This window comes from Cinclus cinclus, chromosome 19 (assembly GCF_963662255.1).
Source record: "Cinclus cinclus chromosome 19, bCinCin1.1, whole genome shotgun sequence".
Classification (NCBI taxonomy): domain Eukaryota; kingdom Metazoa; phylum Chordata; class Aves; order Passeriformes; family Cinclidae; genus Cinclus; species Cinclus cinclus.
This window is the reverse complement of record NC_085064.1, coordinates 10,706,066-10,724,070: the sequence shown is the minus strand read 5'-3', so window position 1 is coordinate 10,724,070 and position 18,005 is coordinate 10,706,066. Positions and strand designations below refer to the sequence as shown.

General features: G+C 44.5%; 1 protein-coding gene across 1 annotated transcript in view; it reads right to left on the bottom strand.

The window, feature by feature from the left end:
• EXD3 (exonuclease 3'-5' domain containing 3) overlaps positions 1-18,005 on the bottom strand; it is a 244,574-nt gene that overhangs the window by 224,494 nt on the left and 2,075 nt on the right. Inside the window, exon 4 of the mRNA XM_062505658.1 lies at positions 17,382-17,563. Coding sequence (XP_062361642.1) covers positions 17,382-17,563 — 182 coding nt within the window. The remainder of the gene's footprint in view (positions 1-17,381; positions 17,564-18,005) is intronic.

The following is an 18,005-nucleotide window of genomic DNA, read 5'->3' as shown; positions in this document are numbered from 1 at the left end:
TTCCCTCATCTCCAGCCTGAGCCTGCCCTGGCCCAGCTCCAGCCGTTCCCTGGCTCCTGTCCCTGTCACAAAGAGCAGAGACGGGAACTGCCCCTCAGGATGAAGCTCAGACTGTTCCAGGATCAGCAGACAAGTGGAGGCAGAACCTGAGCACAGTGGGAGACCCAACCTGAAGGGTGCAAGCCTGGACTTCACAGGCAAATACCAAAGACCACTAGCAGAGAGGCATGGCAGCAAAGAAATGAACCAAGAGCAAAAGGTAGGCTGAGTATCTGGGAAAAAAATTCTGAAACAGTGAGAATTAATATAAGTAATTAGTCCTCAGGGAAACAGTGGAAGCGCTTTTGCGTGGGTATTTTATGAGAGACTGGGCACACCACCAACAAATGTACTGCAGGAAAGAATCAGACAATGGCAAGGAAACGGATTAAACGTGTTAGCAAGACAATATCCAGATCTGATTTCTCTGAAGAGAAGACCATGACCTCACCACTGGATTTGTGGTGTTACCATTAAGTGCTGCCCCATATGAGCCCCAAGTCTCTCACTAGCATGGGTATGGTCTTAAGACAGACCACACCAAAGACCGAAAGGGATCTGGGAGTGTCTCTTCATTGTTATTTTATTTTCATATTAATGATGGGTCAATTTATGTCCACAGATTTTGTAAAGCAGAATTCACCAGGGATACTGAGAAGGGGAAAACCAAGACACAGACTAAAGCTTTTGGGGAAAACAAGAGGGCTGAAGTTGATTAAAAGAAAAAAAAAAAAAAAAAAGCCGGAGAACATCATGTTTAAAAACACATATGTGGGAGAAGTGACTCTTTTCTAAGGACACATGGCAGCAATGGAAACACGGAAAATGGCTGGCTGGCCAAACTGCTTTTCTGTATTTGTCTCATCATTTCCAGTTCACTCCAGTTCACTGGAACACAGCAGAAGCGCTGGCAGCTTTTCCTTGTGTAGGGTTCCCACCACTGTAAGAAGCACAGAATCCATTTCCACACTAGCCAGGATCTGATCAGGGCTCTGTGAAGCACCATCTGACATCCAAATCAGAGCAGCCACTGCAGATGCAGCTCTGTGAGAAACCAAAGGCCAGAGCTTCCTTTTCACTTGTCAACTAACAGGGGTTGGCCACAACATCCAAATAAACAGGCACTTACCAGACATAAAGTGTTACATCCGGGGATGAGCCCTCTGTAAACACACACTGGCTCCTTAAAAACCTTTCCCCTCCTGTAGGAAGGAATTGTTCCATCATGGTGAATTTACTGGCACCTCAGTGAAGCAGCCCAGAAATTAAGGAGCTGATGAACTTGGCCATCAGGGCAGAAGCCTGGAACAGAGCTGTCATGTTAAAACAGTGGTAAACACACAAAACTCATCTCAATATTCCGAGGTTCTGTCAACTTCACACTGGCGGCTGTGCAGAATGAGGCACCCTCTCCTTTTCATAAAGGGTTCACATAAACCTGCAACAGAATCTTAATGTTTAACACTTTGAGTAGGAGGCCCATCCTCTTACACAGAGATAATGATTAAGACTCTCTTTGATCTGTATTTCACCATGCCTTTATTTTTTTGTCATCTCATTTTATTTTGGTTTGTATTTTTTTTTGTGTCCCCCAAAGGTACCAGTCCTTTGTTAGCTCCTGGCTGGGTCACTGCAGAGAAGACCATGAAGATGCTTCATTGGATAGCAGAGCATTTCCTGTCTTCCCATGGCCTTTCCAGATTGAAGAATCATCAAGCCATGTCCTGTCTCCAAAGTCCTCCAAAGCTGGGCAATAGCATATGCCAAGGGTATAGTAGTAAAACAGAGCATACATGAACAGATACTTCCCTGACACTCTCCCAGCATCTAGAAATCTGCTAGACAAAGATGGAGATTGTGTTTGTAGAAGTGTTTGGTGGTGGTTTTATTCCATCAATTTGTTCAGTTTTTTCTTGAATACACATGAGCTTTAGCATTTGCACCACTCCACACCACAGCTTCCCACAGCTTGTCTATGGTGCATGAAAAACTATGTCCTGATGATTGATTTAGAGAGATCTAAACCTTTCCACTGTTATTTTGAAGCTCCACAACTCTGTCATTAGAAGAGATTGGTCACAATCCTTCCCATCTTCTGTTCCTTATTTCTCTAATAACCAACTGTATACAGCAGATGGGAGCCACAACATCAAACCCAGCTCCATCCCACTAAAATGCCAGAAGAGCTGAAAAGCAGTTGAGAACAAAGAAACAAAACACAGAATTGAATGTTGAGAATGGACAGGCTTCCAAATTTGAGCCATTTTTCAGAGGAACAAAGTTTTGATCAGTAGATATTTCAGGAATGCTGAAAGATCAGATTTCATGAATAAAAGGCTCTGGGGAAGTTTCCTTTATTTTCCTTTGGCTGTTACATCAGATGAAAAACTCTAGCAATTTCTTTTGTTCTCTGAAGGATTTGGAGAGATGAATGCTGAGTTCTAGTGGAGGCTGTAAGAGAGTTCATATCTTGCTCTCCTTTCCATAAATTTCAGCAGTAGTTGCTGAGACAATCCAATAAATGCTGTTACCTTTAAGACAGTAGAATCATGATGCATTCATTGTAGCATCTACCAATAAACTTCTCTAGATCATCTGCCCAAAGGCAGAAAAGAGTAAGGCTTCAGTTAAACAAATCTGCTGAAGCCTTCCATGCATTTTTTCATTCTTTTAATCTGTAGCCCAAAATGATGAAAAATAAGTCCTCAGCATTGGAGAAACTGAATGCGTATACCTTCCTCTACATTTAATGCTGCTGTTTCTTGAGGAGTTAATAAACATCAAATGAATAGAAGAGCTTTGAGTCTGCCACCAGCATGGATTGTCATTTAAATCCTTTCCAGTTATAAGAACAATAAGAGCATGTGCCTGGAAAGGACTTCAGGGAGCCATATCCTTTTAATCTCCCGCAGCTCTTTGGTCAAGGGCTCTTCAGGGAATTTGGCAGGTTGGTAGCACTGGGAACGTGCACGTCCTGCACCCGACCACACCAAGAGGTGGGGCAGGAACATTGCCAGAAATTACAGACAGGCTAATTCCACGAGAGGGCTCAATCTTCAGCAGCAATAAGTAAAGCAAGAAAAGATGCTGATGTCCATTTTGTCTGGACTGTATTAACCAGAACTGACTGTGCAACTGCCACCAAGCAAAGAGGGAAAGTCAGACAAACCCTTTATACAATTTCCATGCCTCAGTGATTCCAGTATGCTCCTTAAGGCCCCAGCAAAGCACCTCACATCAATCTGCAAAATTTACTTTTAAATCTTGAAGTTAAGAAATACTTGAAAGAAACACAGGTTTGGGGGCACTATTAGGTCAGACTCAAACCTACCTGATATCTTGCATTAATTGTGTTTTCCATTCCTTTTGCTCTGCTCATTGTAAGTGGATATTTGAAAAATGCATTTTATTTCTATCCTGCATTTACTCCATATCTCAATCATTAAATTAAGTGATGGAGTGATTTAGCAGCTTTGGTGTTTCTGTACTGTTATAGCTCCAGAAGGCAGGATGGATGCACTGGAGAACACTCAGGAAGACAAGCAATACTTCTTCCAGTCACAGATCAATGAAACAGGACCTATATACTACTCTCATTTTTTTTTTATTCTTCATATTACTTTGTATTTTTTTAATGTTCATGAATGTTCCATAATCCAAGGCTGCATTTTATGAATGCTTATAAATGACACAAGTATTTCCTGGTAATGTGAAAAACATGGATGGGCTAACAGGAAATAGAAGATACCATCTTCCAGAGAATTAAATGGAGTTTCCATTTACAGATGTTTCAATGGCACTTGGGTACCTGCCAGCTCATTTTTGGCAATTAGAGAACCAGTAAGAATGAATGAAGCTTTAGGAGCACCAGTGTACAACTGCTTACTCCATTACTCTGCCAAGAATGGGTCCAAAACTCCCAAGAAATCTTTCAGATCTCAGCTCACTAACACAGAGCACTTCAGCTATCATTTCCAGAACATAGGTATGTCCAGTTCTTGAAAGTCACACTGACACATGCACTGGTGACCAGGGAAGGATGTCCCCTCTGCCTCAAAACGCACCTTAGGCCAATGAAACAGATCCAGTACATGCATCTACTGAATCATTTCAGCAAAATGTTGGCTAAGAGATATTGCATGATTTGTCAGCCGGAATGGACTGGAACCACCTCAATACAGCCTCCTGTTGTATTTGACAGTCTCCTGCCCCATCCCCAGGGCAGCAGAGTCACCAGGATCCTGCCTGTCTCCTGCTGGGCAGGGCTGTCCAACCACATCCCCATGGGGCTTGGTGCAAGCACAGATGGGAGGTGGAAGGAAAAATGAAGCATATTTGCTTTGCACCCCACTCTGCCTCAGGGGTTCTGGCAAATCTCCTTGCTCATATGGCAGAGTTTGGTTTGTCCATGGTTAAACCTCAGCAGCTCCTTGAGAAGTGCTGTAACAACAATACAGGGAATGGAAACCAATGCCAGAAGTGACAGGAAATGGGGAAAGCGCTCTCAAGGACTTTGCTCTGAAAGCAATTTCCCATTGTTTACTAAATAGAAACATTTGAATTCATTGATTTGGTTTTAGACAGGTTCTTTTTTGGCAGGGTATGTTGCCTCATTTTCTCTTCTACTTTGTTTAAGACATGTCCTACAATTAGTCCTGTTGTCATAGGACACACACTTCTAGGAAAGCCTTCATTTTTGGATACAAACTCATGCCCTTGACACTTCCCCCTGCTGGCTGCACAGATCGTGGGCTGACTAGCCCTGCAGGGCACAGAGCCACAGCAGATGTCAGCCTTCACTCCCTCCCAGGGACTTCTCATTCCCTTAATCCAAAAATACAGTGTCTGGTCTCACTCCAGGCAATGGGAGGAGATGCAGGACTCAGGGCATCACTCACAGACCCATAAGCACTGCAGTTCTCCTGGACTGGAGCAACAAGGGGAGGGGTGGTATTTCAAATAGGACCCAAAAGAGACTAAAACATCCAATGAAACACCATACCACACACAGCACAGCAGCAGAAGGCCAGTACTGAAACATATGAACACAACGAGTTGATTCTATATTCCAAACAGAATCAATTTCCAAAGCTATTTTCCATTCCAGAAAAGGCATAAATCATTATAAACAGAACCCCAACAGCAGGACTGTAATGCCCTTGAGATCTGAAATTGCTCATAATTTCACAAAACTTTATCTCTGAGAATATTTCCTTGATGGAAATTGAAGAGTGATCTACTTCAGAAAATTCCTTCATAAGCATTTCATCCACTTCTGAAACACCTATGCTTTCCATACCCAGATGTGGCTTTGCCATTCTCATTAAAATCTCTGAAAATCAGACCAAGTTGAGAGGCCCAGGAAAACCTTCATTTGCAACTGCTCAATGAAGAACAGATAGAAGATGAAACTTAAATTTCTTTTGGGGCCCTAAATTCTTCTTGCAGGCACAGCTATTGCTATCACAAGGTACTACTGAACAGATTTCCTACATCCCACTTGTGCCCTGCATGCCAAAAAGCAGGACTAGATACTGACCAACTGATGACAGCTGAAGGTCATTCCTGTCCCCAGCAGCTACCACAGAACATTGCTGCATTCTTATCATCATCATCATCATCATCAAACCTGAAAACACACCAGGGTAGAGAATCTAAATCCTTGCTCCTTCTCCCACCCTGGTCTCTTTTTCATTGACCAACAGGTTCTCACTTTCCAGCTGAAGGCTGAGCTCAGCCAAGGGCTGGCAGATCACTGATTACCCAAGACTCTCTCTGTCACAAAAAGCAGCATCTGCACCAGCACATCTTCTACAGACCCTGGCATACCAACATGGCCAGGGTTCTCACCCCATCACTAACAAACCCTGCTTTTGGTAATATTTCCTTTGAGGAGACGCTTCCAAGTCACTCAGATTCCCTTACTCCTGAGCATCTCTCTTTCTATTGGGCACTCTAGGCAGCTTCCCTCAAAAGAAGTGCTAAAAATATTAACCTGCAAAACTGACTTGAATTCTCATACTAGTTCTTTCTCATTTTGATGACCATCTTCTGGTTTCACCTCTTAGTTGAACCCAAACGAAGTCCCATGTGCTCCTGACACACTGTCACAGGGTGATCATGCATCAGCAAATTCCATGGGGGCCTTCTGGAGCACCCCAACATCTCAACATTACGCACCATGGAATTAGTGGGGTGGGAAAAGACCTGGTCCAATGCTTGACAGCCCTTTCCATGAAAAACATTCTCCTAATATCCAACCTAAAGCTCGCTGGCAGAACTTGAGGCTATTTTCTCTTGTCCTGTCACTGGTCACAGGGGAGAAGAGACCAACCCACAAGCTCCTGTCAGGGAGTTGTAGAGAGCAACAAGAGAAAAGCAAAGCCTTGGCTCCATCCTGCTTTTGGCACTTCGCACAGACATACCAAGGAGGTGTTGGCCAACTTTAGCCAGGAACAATCAACAGGTTCCTGGAGCATCTCAAGGTTCTTCCTACACTCTGCAGGATTCTAGAACTTTATGTATAAAATTTGTTCTTGTACATAAAGGCCACAGACTTTGCTTCAGTACTTGGCTCTTCTAACTTCACCCCACTGATCCTATTTCATTCACTTCTACTGGTGATGGAAAAGCTGGGAACTAGAAAGGAGACAAAATGAGTCCTATCACAATTGGCATTCCCAAATAAGCATGTCTTCACATGAGACAAGGAGCAAACATTCTCCACAGCAGGACTCCCAGTAACTTCTTCCTGCAGTGAAAAAATGGTTCAATTCCCCAAACAGAATCAAAAGATGAGGCAGAATTTTACCTGCTCCATGGGAATAGGTGGGGGGACATGGTCTGAGTCAGGAGACAGAGACGATGTCTTCCTGCCACTTACTCCTTCACCAACACTTTTATCTATGTTGAGTTTACAAGTGCCTTAAGCAATATACAGTACATCTCCTCAAATCTGGCTTTCTCAGATTCAAGTATGAAATTAAAACCATCCTTAAGGAGGCCATCTGTGCAAGGCAGCCTATAGGAAATGGAGCTTGTACAGATGGGACTTATCACACGCTTCCTCGTGCCATATCAAACACACCAGCTTTGCAAATCTGCCCTAAATAAACCAGAATTGACAACACATTCTGTCTGAGGCCAGCAGGGCTGTGTAAGCTTAGCATGTACTTGGCAGAGGCTGGATTGTTCTCTGCACTTTTAACAAGCAAGTCCCTCACAGATGGAAAACTTGTGAATGTTCAAGTCTTGTGCTGCGTTCAAATGTCTGGAGGACTGTGTTCAGCAAAGTCTCCTGGAGGGATCAACTAAGTGGCCTTTGAATTCTTAGACATGAAGCTGTAGGTTGCTTAAAAACTAGCAGGACATGACATGGCCTCCTCACAATCCACAGTGGGGACAGACACTGGTCTGGAACATTTTCTGGTTCCATTAACTCTTCACCAACACATAAAAATAACACTTTAAGATGTTTATTTTTTTACAAGTTACATTAAGTGAAGAATATAGCTGAGCAATATGGCTGAACACATATGGAAATACTTAACCAGCAGCTCTATTTTCTGTCCAAACAGTCCATAGACAAACACAATGAAGTTATACACATGAAAACTCAATGTACTATATGTAAAATAAAAAAGACAAAAAAGTGTGTTTTCATAAAAAACTTTTTTTTTTTTTTTTTTTTTTTTTGCAAGAGAAGCATCTGAGAGAGGAGGGGGTAGCTTGCAACAGGCAAGCACAGAAATAATAAAATGCAGTTCAGGAGAATAAGGCACTGAAGAGGAGCCTTCCCAGGTCAGAATATACCTTCACCTGGCCAGTGCCACGTCTCAGACAGTGGCCTAAGGGAGAGAACTGGGACCTGTGTCCCTGGCTCATCCCCTGACTCTACAGCAGCCTGCAGTTTAAGATTTCCACATGCCAGGTCTTTTATACTGGTACAACACAGACTTTGTTGTCCTTTCTTCCAAGAATGGATCCAAGCACTTCCCTGCAAACCCTCAGCACCACAGTCATGTTGCACCAGGTGCCACATTGTACTCAGCAGGCAAAGCCGTGTTACCTTTTCTTTTTCCTGAACTTCTATTTGATGTCCATAATTTTGGCTAGGGATTCAGGAGAAATGGGGAACAACTGCTTATCTTTTGTCCCATTCCTTTGTTCAGGCCCAGATGTTCTGCATTTGCAAACTGTCCCAGGATGCATTCCTGGGGGAGGCAGTACCTCCTTTAGCTGTAGCTTTCTCACGTGCTTCTCCACATCCACTGACCCAAAGTTTAACCTACTGGTTAGTTTTCCAATCCCGCAGGACCAGAGGGTAGGTACTTCTGCAGCTTTAGATCTGACTATGCCAAAGCTTCAAATTCCTTCAGACTTTGTTATTTCTCCATCCATTGCCTCCCTCAGGTCTCCTAATGCTCCTGTCTCATTCTCACGGTAACTTCTCCTGGGTGTAACAATCACTGCTACACCTTTTCTCACCTTTTAACCAGTCACTGGTTTGCTAAAGAACGTCCTCCTATCCCCAGGAAAGCAGGTGCTCTAAGGTGACAAAGGACCAGCTGTTGGAAAATCTGAGGACACCACACACTGGAACACCCAAATCCAGGTGCTTGTTCTTGAAGATTCCTCAAGTGCAACTTCCTTTTACAAAAGACATGCTTACTCCTCCATATGCATATAAAATCAAGTGCCAACTCATTCTGATCTATATTATTCTTTTGACAACGCTGCACAATACAAAAACAGATTTTTGTCTGCTGCTTCCCAAGCTCCCTGGAAGTCTCTTGCAAGTTGGCATAGTATCAGCCCTGTTTGTTTTCTAATAGGAGTGAGGAGATTTTAACTGAAAGGCTGCATACAAGTGTGAATTACTCAGCAGTTCCTTTCCTGACTCCTTCCTAGGTTCTGACATCCTCATCCCTGCAGGCAGGTATTGGTCATTGTGTTCTTAAATTCTTAAATTAGTAGTTGGGTTTGAGATGGGTTCTGGTAAGGAAACCAAAGCTCAATGTAGATGCCTCAGAAACTCAATGTTTCTTTCTGCTCCAACTCCTGATTTTTCACACGCTGGTCTCCATGGGCTTCTTCAAGCTTTTGGACAAGCTTCTTATTCCCGACATATTTGGGAAAGAACTGTTACTTTTTATACTTTCTGAAAGCCTTTGAAAGTGTTTATTCTTTTCTATCTTCCTCACTTGGTCATGACTTCAGCTTTTGGAAGGATGCCCCTGCCTCTCCAACCTTCTTTCCCTGCTACTTCACATCAGAACTTCTCTCTCTCTCTCTCTCTCACAGCAGTTTAGAGAGTTGGGGCATTTCCTCTGCAGCACAGAGCCTTTAAGTCAGCTTCAGCTCCCTACAAAGGTTTCACACTTGTCACTGCTCCTTTCAGTTTCTTTTTAACCTGCTGCCTCATTCTGATACATTTTCCCTTTGCAAATCAAGGGATTTCACTTCACTGGAGTTTTTGGCTTGATTTACTTCTGCAGGATATGTAAGTGCACGTGTGTTCACTGGCAGTACAACTCTGTACCAAGTTCTGCACAATTCCCAGAAGAAAGTCTAAATTATCTTTCCTTATCTGGATTCCTTCACCAGATGTTTCCCAAGGATGTCATTCTTGGACTGGGGTGCCAGTTTTCTCCCATCATTTTTCCTGTTTTAAAGCTCCATACTCCTTATTATTCTATTCTTTTCCTACCTGGAAAAGCAGGTATTTCAGCTTATTGCTTGATTGATCATGCTGCATTTTCTTTGTTGTTCTTCAGAAAACGTGAAAGCTAGTTATGTTTCAAGAAAGGGAAGTAGCATTTAGCTATTATTCATCATATAAGTGCAGAAGAATTGTTTGCATTGCTTCTATTTTGTTGTCCTTAATAAATACATAAACATCCAGAAAGATGAATCCACAGGACAGATCCAGTTCTGCTCATAGCAAGCAATTAAAAATAATTGCTCTCTTTGGAATTTCAGAATTAAATACATCACTGAATGAAACATTTTCTTTTGAACCTCAAAGAAAAGCAAGAAATTACATGACCTTGCAAGCAGTTTATTTTCATTGCTCACTGAATAATAACTGTGACAGTCACTTAACCCTCATTCATCTCTTCTTCTTGATGTTGATGCTGATCATTTTTGACACCACAAACCAGCATGTCAGTAAGAAAATAAGCTATAACTGAAAGCTTCCCATTAAGTACGATTTTTTTAAACATCTGTTTATGGGAATAACACTGTCTTTAACTGCAGTGGGAAATGAGCAAGGTAAACAAATTGGTGAATACCTGAATGCTGGACAGAATGGTACAGATGGCAATTTTAGGTCAAAGGCTAAATCCTCACAGGACAAAAGATAAAGTTACTGCAGAGACAACAAAAAGGATCAGCCCTAATACTGCACACACTCATTAAACATGTCACCTGGCTGTACAGAGAGGTGTGAAATGGGATTTAAGTACCAGTCAATATTCAGTGCTACCTTTCCTTCAGCTGAGTGCCCCATTTCTCTGTCTCTATTCCTGAAGCTGCTAAGGTTATGGAGACAATGATTCCCTTATCATACTTGTACTTCTGTGACAGAATCTCCTGAGCTGGAAGGGATCCATCAGGACCAGAGAGTCCCACCCCTGTCCCTGCCCAGACCCCCCAACAATCCCCCCTGTCCATCCCTGGCAGCGCTGTCCAAACGCTCCTGGAGCTCTGGCAGCCTCGGGGCCGGGACCATTCCCTGGGGAGCCTGGGCAGTGCCCAGCACCCTCTGGCTCAGGGAAGAACCTTTCCCTCATCTCCAGCCTGAGCCTGCCCTGGCCCAGCTCCAGCCGTTCCCTGGCTCCTGTCCCTGTGCCAGGGAGCAGAGTTCAGAGCTGCCTCTCTGCTTCCCCTCACCAGGAAGTTGTAACTGTGATGAACCTCCCCTCAGTCTCCTCCAGGTTGAAGAGACCAAGTGACTTGAGTAAGAACTACTGCATGCTCCTCTGAATCACACCAGAGAAGCCATAGAACTGGCCAGGTCATTCTCCAGCAGTGGCTCAGCACCAGAAGGAAAACTGAGCCTGCAGTTAAACATCTTCCAGGGTTTGAGTGTACAATGTCCAGTCATGAGAAAGAGAAAGGCAAGATCCCAACAAGCCAGACCCCACCATTTTCTAGGGCCTCTGTTACTCAAAGGAGTTACAGTAATCCCAAGATAGGCTTTCCATCACAGCTCTGAGCAGGCTGCCCGGACAATGCCTGACTCACCCCACACTCACACAGAGCTCTCCTGCCCAGGATTCCAGCTGCATGTTTGAGTTCACACCCTCATTTCCCATGGATCATCAAACCTACCCTGTAGAATGACACATACCAAAGGTGGCAAATTAACATAAAAATAAAGCAGCGTACAAGATACCCTGGGAACAGGTTTGAGGGAGAGGGGAAATGTTTTACATCATTTCCCAGAGTAAACTGATGGAATTCCCGATGCTTGGGACAAGGGAATTGGTAATGAGAGATAAATAATTTCCACCTCTGGGTTGAAATCCAAGTCAGGCTGGTGGTAGCCAAGATGCATTAGCTCAACATCTGCTAGTTGTTTGGCAGCCCATGTGAAGTGAGTTATATTCCTCAGTGTCCGCATCCCAGTCCCACTAATTGGCACCACATTGGCAATCTAAACACAGAGGTTAAGGTCTGAGCACACAGCAGGCAGCAACTCTGAGATCAGGCAGCTTCAGTTTGGAAGACACATGTGATAAATTTTACTTCTGGTATATGGAACTCCATTTAATTGCCCCACCATCCTGTCCTGCTCTCAGAATAAAATTGTAAATCCAGGCAAGCCAGTGAACTGTTAGCAACCACTTCCCCAGCACACAGCTCCTAGAGCAGTAACACACAATATTAGGTCTATTACCAGTCAAGGCAACCTAAACAACTGCTTAAATTTTAAGCAACATGTTGTACAGCATAAAGTTAAGTATGAGGTAAAGTGGATAATAGTTACCAATTGTTGGGGGTTGGTTCTTTCCCTTTTCCCTCTGTGGAATTTTCCCCATTGTCATGCTAAGATACCTGTTGACCGGGCCCTGGTGACAAGGGGGAGGGGAGAGAGGAGGGAAACCCCTTGAGATTCAAACAGCCAGAAGAGGAAGCAGAGGGAAGGCTCTGGCTCGGCCCCATTTTCCCCCGCGGAGCTCGGACGAGAAGGACGATCGCTGCCTCAGCCCCATTCCTGCCATCCCAGCGCCGGGATCCATCCTCACTGCTGTCAGACCCTGCACTGCTGCCTCCTTGCTTTAACCTGCCACCATCCAGCACTCTGCTGAGCACCAGGACCCACACCATGAGCGGAGGGCTCTCTCCATCTCTCTCTCCCCCTGGGACAGCGCTGCCATCACCCCCAGCCCTCCTGCAGCTCTGCGGGACCCGCCCGCCCCCAGCACCGGGAACTGCAGCTCAGGGAAAAGGTGCCTGCAGCCAAAAAACACTGGGACTGAGTCACTGTTCTGTTTGTGGGTAATTTCATAGCTGTTGTTGTTCTTGTTTGTCTTGTTAGATATACTAGTAAAGAACTGTTATTCCTATCCCCATATCTTTGCTTGAGAGCTCCCTTAATTTCAAAATCATAATAATCTGTAGGAAGGAAGGATCACATTTTTCAGTTCAAAGGGAGGCTTCTGCTTTCCTTAGCAAACACCTGTCTTTCAAACTAGGACACCAATATCCATAAAAACACTGTATTTCCCTCAACTCCAGTTTTTAATGCAAAAATGCAACAGTCACTAAAAATGCAGTAACAATATAATCTTATAGATCCCCAATACCAAGGCTCTTTTCTTTTTGTCTTTCCTTCTTCTGCAGCTTTCCAACAAAGAATACACAGGACCAAAGCTGATTTGGAAACACAACCTATTGACTTTTAGAGAATTATTCTTTTTATTGCCCCATGTTAAAACATTTCTCTCTGAGGACAAAAAAAGAAATGTTAGCTCTTAATATATAGTAATAAAGGAAAATTGATTTTTCATGTCATCTGAATATGGCAGCATAAAAAAGTCTAAACTATGAGTGAAGGAAACTCCTATTACAGTTTAGAAACTGCTCTTGATGTTTACATATCAATTCAGTTTAAAGAACTGCTTATGATGGGAACATGATGAAAGCTGTTGAGCATGAAGGGAGATGGAAATTAAGCCAAAAGAAGTATCTTTGCCGGAACTCTACAAGAAAAGAGAACCAGAGTCAGTTAGTTTGGGAGGGACCTCTGGAGTTTTCCAATCCAATCAGCTGCTCAAAGAATGGCCAACTTCAAAACGGGGTGAGGCTGCCCAAAAGATATTGTAGATGAAAACACAACATGATACAGTGCTCTGCAAATCCACCTATGAAGAAATTTTTCTTGCAAGCCAAATCTCCTCTTCATTTACCACTGCTCTGGAAATGATTCCACTCTAAGCTGTTCTGAGAAGCAATAGGGCCGTCAGGAGCAGGGATACATTGCAAAGGAAACAAACCTAATCTGAGCACCTAACAGGACCAAGGGATGGAGAACTTCAGCCACTAGAACACAGACTTGAGGACAGGAGACTGAGAGAGCTTGGAAAGTTCGGTCCTCCCAAGACCTCTGTTTTATCTTACACTGGAGAGGTATGCTCAGCCTGTGAGAAAAAGGCAGCAGTGACATAAGGCCAGTGTGCACAAAAACAAACCCAACCCTCAGTCTGCATTCCACAGCCATGCTCAAAAGAGGGTTTTTCCTTCTTGAGCAAGGAACACTCCAACAGTTCACAGCCAGGGGGTCGACTGTATCTCAGCTGCCTTATACAGGAACCGCCTGCTGCTTTGGCACAGCTCTGCCAGCACAGTCTGCCCCTAGCCACTGACAAAGCCAGGCCAGTCTGATTCCCTCCAAAAGGTCCTGCCAGTCCTCAGGGTCTGCACAAGCTGATGAAGATTCTGTCTTCTTTTCTCCCCCTCTGTTCTGCCCTCACGAGACCCCACCTATAGTGCTATGCCCAGCTTTGGAGGCATCAGCACTGAAAATATATGGAGCTGCTGGAGGCAGTTCTGAGGAGGCCAGAGAGATGCTCCAAGGGCTGGAGCCCTCTGCTCTGGAGCCAGGCTGGGAGAGCTAGGGCTGTTTACCTGGAGAAAGGAGGGCTTCTTGGAGACCTTAAAGCCTCTTCCAGGGCCTAAAGAAGGCTTGTAAAAAGGAGTGAGACAGATTTTTTTTATACAGGCGGGTAGTGACAGAACAAGGGGGAATGGCTTCCCACTGCCAGAGGAGAGAATAAATTAGAGATTAGGAAGAAATTCTTCCCTGTGACAGTGGGCAGGCCCTGGCACAGTGTCCCTAAAGAAGCTGGGGCAGACCCTGGATCCCTGGAAGTGTCCAAGGCCAGGTTGGACACTGGGGCTTGGAGCAACTTGGACAGTGAAAAGTGTCCCTGCCCATGGCAGCGGGTGGCACTGGGTAAGATTTAAGGTCCCTTGCAACCTAAACCAGTCTGAAAGTCTGTGATTCAAGATGGACCAAGAGATTTGACCTCTCCTTACCCAGAGCTCCAATATCCCTGCCAGGCTATCCTTGCATCAGCTTCTGGCAGCAAGGACACAACCTTCTTTTCCCCCTTCACTATTCAAGACTTAAGGGTGGACCTTTTTTACTCTCTTCTACACTTTTGAGGAGTAGAATAGGCCACATTTTTGAAATACAAGACCAATTCCTTCTCTTTAAAGACACATTATTAGCAGCTTCTTTTAAAATCACACCACTGCAAATGATTCTATTGACACTTGAGGCAGAAGCTACTGTGCTGACATCTGCAAGAGAATTAAAGGGGACTGTGATGACTGCCAGGAGTCCAGCATTAGCTGGAAGAAAGCAGGCTGGCACCAAAAACATAAATTCTGAAATTCCTCTGCTTTTGGCCACATTCAAGTCCCAAGCTGCCAGTTCAGGAGGTGCTGAGGTGCTTCAGCGCTAATTCCTGATGCTGCAGGACTCAGCAGGGTGACAGGGCCAGGTAAAAGTTGTCATCATGTGATGTAGTGAGGTGCTTCACTGAGCAGCTCTCACATGCACTTCTGAACCTTCATGCAGGTATCAAGCAAGCATTTATACTCAAAAGAAATGCTTTCTCACAAAATCAAGTATAGGAATAATACCAAACTCATGAGTTTCCTGAGAGTAATTCCTCTCCATTTAGGAGGAGGCCAAGAAAGAACTTCTTCTCTGCAGGGGAGGAAGGCAGGAAGGAAGGAAATGTGAATTACATACACCTCTAGATAAGTTCCCCTTTAAAAAAAGGAAATCAGAGTTGACTAAAAAAAGCATGTTTAGCATCACTGCACAAGCTAGGGGAAAAAACCTTGGAAATCCTGGCCAGAGATAATGCTGCCTCCTCCTCTCCCTGCCAGGGAGAGGGGAAAGGGCCATTTTTCAACCCTTTTATAAGCAACACCACTTTGAAGTTACAAATCAGAGTCACCATTTGATGATCACCTCTCCCTATGTCATCCTAGGTTTCTTTGTAATAAGGCTGTTAAAAAACATGTGTTTTCACTTTTTTATTATTATTAAAAAAGGATAACTCATAACTGAGCAGAGACAAAGGCTCTGTTGATACAATAACATGTGGATTAAATCTGAAAGGAGAAAGAAAGCTGTTCTAATAAACTGACAATCCTGCTCAGAGGCCTTATATCCAGATTAGTGTAATAAATCATGAGGAAAGAGTTCTCTTTGACTGAAACAACCGTTTATTTAGGCATGGAACAAGAGTATTTTAAAATTGCTCTGGACATTATACACAAAAAGACTTTCTCCATTTTTCTTCTTTTTCTTGTTTGTTCGTTTTCTCTTGAGTTTTAAGCATATACCCAAAGTTTTGCATTTGCTTCACTAAGAAATGGTTACTTTTTGGAGCTTAAACCTCTGACAAGTCAGCCAGATAGCACCATTTGGCTCCTACAGAAACAAGAGGAAAAAAAAGAAAGGAAAAAGTGGCTCTTGCTCCACTACATCATTACATTACACAGAAAACTGCCCAAAATTTAAGCTTTCCCCATTGTGCTCTTCTTGTGTGTTTTCACAGTCCTATTTGTTCCCTTAACCTTTATTAGCAGGGGCTTTTCCACTCTTTTTTTAAGCAGGAGACACTCTGCACTACTGTTGCATTCCCTGTCACAGACAAATTGTCCCACAGTGGATTCTGAGCCCAGCACAAGAACCTGCCCTGTCAGAGCATCATTCTGGGGCAGGTGATCAGCAGGGAGGAGCTCCAGAAGCCCCAGTCACACCAGCAGCCCCAAAACACTGCCCAGAACCAGCACTGGGCCCCCATAGCCCCCCGTGCTGCTGGGCAAAGAATCAGAGTTTGGCAGAACTTGAGTACAGCACCGAACTGTAACTATAGATGGGACTAAGAAATGCAAACATTTTGGTAATAAAAATCTAATTTGTACCTGGAGCTGATTTCAGAGCTAAAGCATCTACCAGTTCCCCTTCACAGATTGTGCTGTGGGGGTGGCTTTGGCCAACTCAGGCAAACAGGTCACCACAGAACACAGCTGGTCTTCAAACAATGACAAAACCCAAAACATCATCACCATAAACCAAACTCTGAGTTCCACAGAAATGTTCTATGAGAACATTTCTAGGAGCTATTACTCAAAACTGGAAGGAAGTGTTTCCTACAGGCAGGGTAGAGCTCCTCTTAAGTATGTTCTGTAATGTCCCTAGCTCCTGCATTTACACAATTCTTTAGAACACCCAAACTGTGGTCAAACATGAGAGAGAGATCTGGATATAGGATGGAGGATAACACTAAAGGGGTGAAGATTTTGGCTGAAGCCTCTGCCGTTCACAATGTCAGTTCTAAAGTCACCTACAGAAATTACGAGTACAAGAAACTCTCCTCAAACCTATTAAAAACCACAATCCCCAGTCCCACAGATAAAATGCTTCAAGCTCAGCAACTGTTTTTATCTCTGCCAGAGGAGTCCCTGTGTATTCCATTCCACCTTAAAAACTGTCAGCCAGACAAGTAAAAGGTTCCTCAGAACTTCCAGCTGGTGCAGTCACTGGGAAACCATCCCAGCCTGCCTCTGCTGCTGCTGTATTCCCAACTCCCTGAAAAAATCCAGGGGCCACACATCAGCCCCAGTCAGGCCTGGGCTGCTCTTGTCCCTCACCCACTCCTTTGCCAGAGTAGCTGTGCCACCCTCCAGCAGAGCAGTGGGACTTGGGAAGTGCTGAGTGCCTGCCTTTGTACCAGGGCTGCTCAGCCAGGATGCCCAGCCCAGCCCTGCCTGCGGGCCCTTTCACCCTGTGCCATCAGCTGCCTCACAGGCTGCAGGATCTCCCCAAGAGCTGCTTGCACAAGCCTGCAGCCACCCACGTGGCTCAGCTGCCTCCTGCTGTCCTCTCCCACAGAGAGATGCTGGAGAACCCCTGAGTAGGAAGGGCTCTGCTTTTCTTCTATCCAGGCAACCCCTTTTTGCCAAAATGCTGCCAAAGGGATGGAAAGTTCTAGGGGAACAGAAAGGGAAATTAGAGATTAAAAACCAGGAGAGGAAAAAGAAGGCCTGACCAGGACTTTTTCTTATTATTCTGCTTTGATTGTGGAGAATGAAGTCTTGTGGCTAAAAAAGAGTTCATTGAAGCTCTACACAGTGATCCAGGACACCAAAGAAAGTGCTGTGTCCTGGCTGAAGCACAGAACCTGCTTTGATAAACACTCCTGTGGTCAGTGTTTACTGTCCTTACCCTATAGATAGTAAAGCTGCCCCTTGGGAGTACAGCTCCCTGGCAGGACACACACAGCAGTCTGGGAGGAGCTGGGCAGCCAGCTGGCTCTGCTCACAACTGTCCCTGCCCTGTGACCTGTCACATCACCCCCATGCCATCCTGGAGAGGCACAGGAACACCCCACGGAGCAGTGACAGAGCCCAGCCATCATCTGCATCGATCC